Source organism: Echinops telfairi, unplaced genomic scaffold (genome assembly GCF_000313985.2).
Source record: "Echinops telfairi isolate 266 unplaced genomic scaffold, ASM31398v2 ScPeMD7_29;HRSCAF=101, whole genome shotgun sequence".
Classification (NCBI taxonomy): domain Eukaryota; kingdom Metazoa; phylum Chordata; class Mammalia; order Afrosoricida; family Tenrecidae; genus Echinops; species Echinops telfairi.
In genome coordinates this window covers 8,716,852-8,723,662 of record NW_022103926.1, presented here as the reverse complement: position 1 = coordinate 8,723,662, position 6,811 = coordinate 8,716,852, and the positions used below count along the sequence as shown (strand labels likewise).

Sequence of the window (6,811 nt, the reverse complement as noted above, 5' to 3'; positions counted from 1 at the left end):
GTACGATCACCTCGAGGTGGGCCCTGAAAGCAGGGGCTCGGCATGAAATTCCTCCTGAGAGACTCAGTACCCAGGACTCAGCAGAGCTGCTCCTGGGCAATTCCTGAGACCGTGAGCCTCACCTTACCTGGCCGAATACCCACTGCTGTGGGGTCCACCCCACTCACCTGACGTGTGTAGGACAGAGCAGAGCTGCCCCTAGGGTGCCTGAGGCTACATGTTTATGGGCCTCGTCTTTCTCCCAGGGAGTGGCTGGTGGGTTTGAACCACTGGCCTCGGAGCCAGCAGCTGAGCGCTTAAACAGGGCTCCATCGGGGCACGTGGGTTCTGACTCACAGCTACCCTGAGGGCAGAGCAGGCCCACCCCTGAGGGTCCCCAAGGCAGTGCATCATGACGGGAGCAGACAGCCTCTTCTTCCTCCCTCGGAGCAGCTGGTGGTTTGAACCACCAGGCCAGCACAGACCCCCTGCGCCCACAAAGCCTTGTGTCTTTCCCCCCAGCAGAGCCCCCTTCAGCCCCGGGGCTCCAGAGAAATAAAACCCGTCCCCTTTCCCTGCAGTCCAGGCCGGCCCAGCTCACGGCACCCGTGGCAGCAGAGCAGAGCCGTGCCCTCTAGGGTTCTCTCGATCCCGGACGCAGGTTGCCAGGCTCACGTCTGAGGTGGGGGGTGGGCTTGAGCCTGTTGGTGCCGCCCAGGGGCCCTTTCCAGAGATGGCAGACCAGAAGGAAGCCACGCACTGTGCACCAGTCCGCCGGCTGCTGCGGCGTGGGTTCCCATCCTCCTCCCGTGTCAGACAAGCCCTGAGCACCCCCTGGGGTCTGCCGTGGTGGACCTCTCGGAAGGGGATGCCAGGCCTTTCTGGCGAGGCGCGCTTCGAGTTGGCAGCTGAGTGCACACTCACACACACACACATGCTCGCACACGCACACGCACACGCACAAAAGAAGACCCTGTGTGACTCTGACCTCCTGTTCCAGGAGCACTTTCCCAATGAGTTCACCTCTGGAGACGGGAAGAAAGGTACATGTCCTGCGCTCCGTGGTGGGGGCAGCTGTTTCCCATCTGCGTTTGGGGAGGCCAGGGCCCTGCCCACCTGGCACAGAGGAGGCAGCCGTGACTGGTGGGAGCCTGGGAGGGTGGGCACTTGACCACTCAGTGCCCATCTGGCATTTGAATGCCGCGCTGGCCCCAGGGCGGATGCGAGGGGGGGTGGGAGGCCCTCGGTGAGTCCTGGGCCCCCACTCAGCAGTGCGGGTGCTCAGAGCCTTAGCAGGGTCCCTGGGCTCCAATCTCAAGGCCTCTGTTAGCCATGCCCCTGGTGTCTGCTGGGACGGTGGGGGGCAGGTGTCTGAGCCAGGTAGAGGGTTGTCGAGGTGGAAGCCTGGGAGGGGCTGAGTACTTCCTGACAAGGCACCAGTTCCCCCTGCAGCCCTAGGGGGGCAGAACTGAGGGCTGGACCCACGTTAGCCCGTGTGGCGCTGGGAGTCGCACCTGGCAAGTGGAGCACAGTCTCAGCTCCCCTGGGCGGGCCCCAGAGTCTGTGGGTGGGGAAGTGAAGGGTGAAGGACAGGTCCCTTTCCAGGGGGGAGGTCCCTGAGGGGCTCAGGGAGGAGGAGGGTAGACAGGCTAAGCATTGGTGCCCATGTGCTCATGACACCCCTCTCTGCCCTGAAGCCCACCAGAACTTTGGCTACTTTTATGGCTCCAGCTACGTGGCGGCACCAGACAGCAGCCGCACGCCCGGGCTCTCTCGTCACCGCGACGGGCTGCTGGTGGCCGAGCTGGACCTCAACCTGTGCCGGCAGGTGAATGACATCTGGAACTACAAGGTGGGTCCCTCCGGGCACCCCAGTGCTGGGTCTCCCACTCTGGCCCCACCCTGGTGCCAGCCTCCCTGTCTTTCCTGGTCATGTCCGACCAGGGCCCACCGCTGACAGGTCGGCCAACTCACAGCCCCCCTGCAGGACAGGGCAGCGCTGCCCCCTGGGACGGTACCCCTTTATGAAAATAGATGACTTCGTCTTTCTCCCTTGGAGGGGTTCCCTCGGGTTTGAACCGCTGAACTTGCAAATACCAGCCCAGCCTCTAGCCCACAGCGCCACCAGGAGGACCCCAGGGGGGCTGTTACAGACTGAACTGTGTCGTTTCCCAGTGCCCCACCCCACCCCTGCCAAGTGTAACTAGGGTTTTCTTCCTTATGTTCATGAGCTCCAAACCGAACCCATGACCATTGAGTTGTTTCTGATTCATGGAGCCTCTGTGTGGGGTGTTTGAGATCCTTCAGGGAGCAGGAAGCCCCCTCTTTCTCCCTTGGAGGGGTTAGTGGGCCGAACCCACAGTGCCACCAGGGAGCCCTCAATGAAGCACCCATACTGGAACCCACTGCCACTGAGTGGGTGCTGACCCAGAGTCAGGACTCACGGCGACCCTATAGGACAGGCTAGAACTGCCCCTGTGGGTTTCCAAGACCGTAACTCTTTACGGGAGTAGAGAGCCTCCTCTTTCTCCGGAGGAGCTGCTGGCGGGTTCAAACTGCTGACCTCAAGGTTAGTAGCTGAACTCGTAACCACTACACTGCCCGGACTCCTTGTGCAAGGTTTCAGAAGCTTCCCTCTTGCAAGTCTGGTGCCTGCAGACAGATGGGTCTCCCCATTGGTCATCAGGTGGCAGGTGGGCTGGCCTGGCCGCACCAATCCCACTTCCCTCCGGCTCAGAGTGCAGGATGACCTGGTGCTTCTGGCTCTGCCTGCAGCCAAGCCCCGAGGGCCAAGTAGGTCAAGGCCATGCAGAGAAGTGGGCCCTCACCCCAGCCCTGCCAACACCGCCCACCCCTCCAGCTCCCATGTCCATTGAGAGGCCTGCACTCACAGTCCCCGAGGTGACCCTGTGATGCCAGGAGCCATGGCCAGGGGGCAGGTGTACACCTCTGGGAATGGGCCAGCCGTCACCATGCCTGGGTCCCCTGGAAAGGCCTCTTGTTGGTTGGTTCCCCCTGCTACCCCCACCCACCAGTTCATGGGGCTCACAAAACAGGCTTTAGAGAAGCTTCCAGACAGACAGACAGACAAGGAAGAAAGGCCGGGAGATCATGATGGTTCGACCTGCCATGGTGAGATCACAGGCCTGGCAGTGTTGTAGCCTGCCGCCTTGCTGTGTACGATCACCTCGAGGTGGGCCCTGAAAGCAGGATCCCAGGGGCCCTTGGTGCTGGCCTGGCCGGCCTGGAGGATTGAGTGTCCTAGATCATCCATGGGCCTGGGCCCCGAGTCCAGCTCCCAGCAGCCTGAGCTTGGTCCTGAATCTCAGAGGCGCTACGTATCCCCCCCACACCCCGACAGTGTCTCTCCTCCCAGGGCCGCTCGGTTTCATCAAGCGTGTGTCCACCCTGAGAAAGCTGACCCCGGCTTCGCGTGGGTGGACCATTGGCTGAATGGGATGAAGGCTGGCAGAGCCCATCCATCTCCCATCCGCGCATGTCCTGTCCCGCGCTGTGGAGCGTGCCTCCCCCTTTCCTGCCTTCTGAGCTCCATCCTTGGGCCCCAAAGAGACGGAACCCCAATCCACGCTGTCACCCAGCCTCCTCAACGGCTAGAAAAAGAGCAGGGGGCAAGGAAAGAAAAAAGCCTACCAGCAGAAAAGAAATGGGGAGGAGAGCAGGGACAGGTAAGATGAGGATGACCCAAAGTGGCCAACGACTGCAGGTCTAAAAATAAAAATAAGAATAAGAATAATAATGTCATGGAGCTTGTGCCGACTCTCAGCGACCCTAGAGGACGGGGTGGAACTGCCCCTGTAGGCTTCAGAGAGTGTCACTCTTTACAGGAGTAGAAAGCCCCAGCGTGCTCCCGAGGAGCGGCCGGTGGTTTCAAACTGCTGACCCTTTGGTTAGCCGCCCAACATGGCAACCCCAGGGCTCCCTCCCCTAACCACTAACAAAAAGGAAACAAAACCCCAAAGCCAAGCTCGCGGCCATGTGTCGATGCCAACTCCCAGCGACCCGTAGGACAGGGCCCCTGGCAAACAGACCTAACCACGGAGGGAAGAGAGAGATGGTGCAAAGTCCGGGGGCACGTGTGCCATGGAATGAGCAGCCTCACCGCGGCAGCGACTGCATTTTTCTTTGTTAAAGATAGTCCGGGAATGTTCTGCATCTGCTCGCCAACAAACTGCACCACCCAGGAGAGTCCCAGAGCACAGTCCTCTGAACGAGCCCTGTCCCTGCAGTCTACAGGCCCAGGGGACACTGGCAGGACACCCTCAGCTGCTCACGGAAAGGTGGGGGGCTCGCTCCCACCCGGGTGCCTCAGAGTAAAGTCGCGGCAGCCTGCTTCCAGAAGCCCCCGAGGCTCACGATCGACTGGTTCTGGTTTTGGATGGCTTTTGGTTTGTTTTTAAGATCACCATCAGCAAGGAACAGAGAGTGGACACTTTGTATTTAAAAAAAAACAAAAAACAGAAGCTTTCCCAGGCTACGATGACCACCCAGCGTGAGTCCGGAGAGCATGGGGTGAACTCTCTGGGTGGGTTCTCCACCCCACAAGCCCCGCCCTCTGCCCCCCTCCCAGATCCAGGAGTCCTGGGTTCAACTCCCCGCTCTGCCAGCCTGTGACCCGGTCACTGGCCTCTCTGGGTGGGGTCTGTGGACAGAGGCCGAGCCTTCCTGGTGGGAGGGGACCAGAGGTCTCCTGCTGGTCTAGTGTCACGGGTGGGTGGATCATCTTGGTCACAGCTCTGAGAGGTGACATCAGGGCCGTGGGGCTGGTGAGGATCCCTGCAATTAAGTTCACGGGCCTCAGTGATTAGAATAAATAAATACATAAATGTTGGACCCTGAATAAAGAGGACTGGAAAAGAAAAAAAAAAGTTCACTGGCCTCGTGGTCCATTTCTGCCCCACGCCTGCCCTCCAGTGGCTGAAGGTGGTAGTGCACCGGCGGGTTTTCAACCAGACCAGAGGCTTCAAGGAGGACCCGGCTCTGAGTCCCACCTGGGCTGGACTCCTTGGGTTTCCCGTGGCCGGTCTTATCCAGGCCTTTCTTCCAAGGTGCCTCCGGGTGGATTTGGACTTCTAGCCGAGTGGTAAACACTCTGTCCACCCAGGGACTCTCATTTCTTTTCATCCCAAACCTACAGCTGATCGAGATATTAACTAAAGAGGTAGGTAGGGTTTCCAAATCCTAAGTCTTTACAGGAGCAGACAGGCTCCTCTCTCTCCCTCGGAGCAGCTGGTGGGTTTGAACCACTGACCATGCAGTTAGCCACCCACCCAACAAGTAAACGAACCCCCTAGCGTCCAGTGGATTCCAACCCAGTCATCCTAATGAACAGAACAGAACTACCCCTGAGTGTGTCCCACAGGAACCCTGGTGGCGTTGTGGGTATGCGTCGGTCTGCTAACTGCAAGTTCAGTGGTTCGAAACCACCAGCTGCTCCGAGGGAGACAGGCGAGGCTTCCTACTCCTGTAAAGAGCTCCCGTCCCGGCAACCCGCAGGGGCAGTTTGTACCCTGTCCTGTGAATCAGAATTGACTCGATGGCAGTGAGTTGAGGGTGTCCCAGACCATCCATCTTTATAGCAGCCGACGGCCTCCCACTCCTCCCAGGGAGGCGCTGCTGGGTTGGAGCCCCCAAATGTGCGGTGAGCAGCCTGGCCTGGAACCCACTGTGCCACCAGGATCCTCTCAAGCGTGGCTTGTGTTTCGCTTTCAGATGACGGGCAGATATGAGATGTACGTGCGGGAACTGGCCGAGGCAGTGAAGCCGGAATACAGCCCCAACATCGTGCGGGAATCGCTGCCCTCCGGCTTCCGAGCTCCCACCTCGGGCACCAAGTGAGCAGAGCTTGAAGGATCCGAGTTTTCCCAGAAGCCACTGCTGTCCAGTTGAATACAGAAGGCAGGCTGGGGCTGGGAACCGCTGTGTGATGGGTTGAATTGGGTGCGGGGCTTATTTGGGGGTGACGGGCATACTTTTGGAGGTAGATTGAGATGGGGGTTGCACGGCATTGTGAATGAACCAAATGCCACTGAATGGCACACTTGGAGACTGCTAGTTGGGCATCATCTGCTCTTCACCACCATTAAAAAGGCACGCATGTCCAGGCTGGTCCAGTCCCTGCGTGCTGTCGGAGGGTGCGGGCTGGTGGGACCTCATCTCCGTGCATCCTAGCAAGGATGTTGACCCTCTCATCCGAGCACTAGCCGTGCCGGCTCAGGTTACATGTCTGCGTGGATGGGCCACAATTCTCAGGGCCTGGGCAGCTGTATAATGATGTGGTCGAGTTGGGATCTAATGGAATCACCTCCTGGTGTGCTCCGATGTGATCAGCCGGTCAGTTTTAAGACCTGCATCCAATAGAGAGAGACATCCTGGTGAGGCTCACCGGGTTCTTCCGCTCCCTGTGGATCTTATCGAATTGTTGTATCTGACCCGCTGGTTCTTGGGACATGAGCCAGCAGCCTGACGACTTACCGGCCAATCTTGCGATTCATCATCTTCCGCAGCCTGTGAGCAAGCAGCCTGCCATCTGCACTGCCAACCTTGAGTCTGTCAGCCCCTGCGGCTCTGGGAGTCAAGAGAAGCCTCCGGCGTGATGTCTGGCCCACAGGCACGGGACTAGCCAGTCATTTCCTTGATAGAAACCTGTCCCTATAGATAAGCCTCGCTGGTCTTGCTCCCGTAGAGAACCCAGCCCACGACACTACTTAATTGCCGCCCTGGAGGTTGTGAGGTGTTGTGACTCCATCCGTTCCCCCTGACTTTAAGGAAAGAAGGTTTCTCTAGGTCATCTGGGGGGGGCAGAGGGGGGGCT

General features: G+C 59.2%; 1 protein-coding gene across 1 annotated transcript in view; it reads left to right on the top strand.

Annotated features, from left to right (window-relative positions):
- The window catches only part of UPB1 (beta-ureidopropionase 1), a 32,244-nt gene extending 26,146 nt beyond the window's left edge, over window positions 1-6,098 (top strand). The window contains exons 7-9 of the mRNA XM_045289569.1: window positions 980-1,022; window positions 1,677-1,831; window positions 5,710-6,098. Coding sequence (XP_045145504.1) covers window positions 980-1,022; window positions 1,677-1,831; window positions 5,710-5,835 — 324 coding nt within the window. The 3' untranslated portion in view covers window positions 5,836-6,098. The remainder of the gene's footprint in view (window positions 1-979; window positions 1,023-1,676; window positions 1,832-5,709) is intronic.
- Window positions 6,099-6,811: the final 713 nt, after the last annotated feature.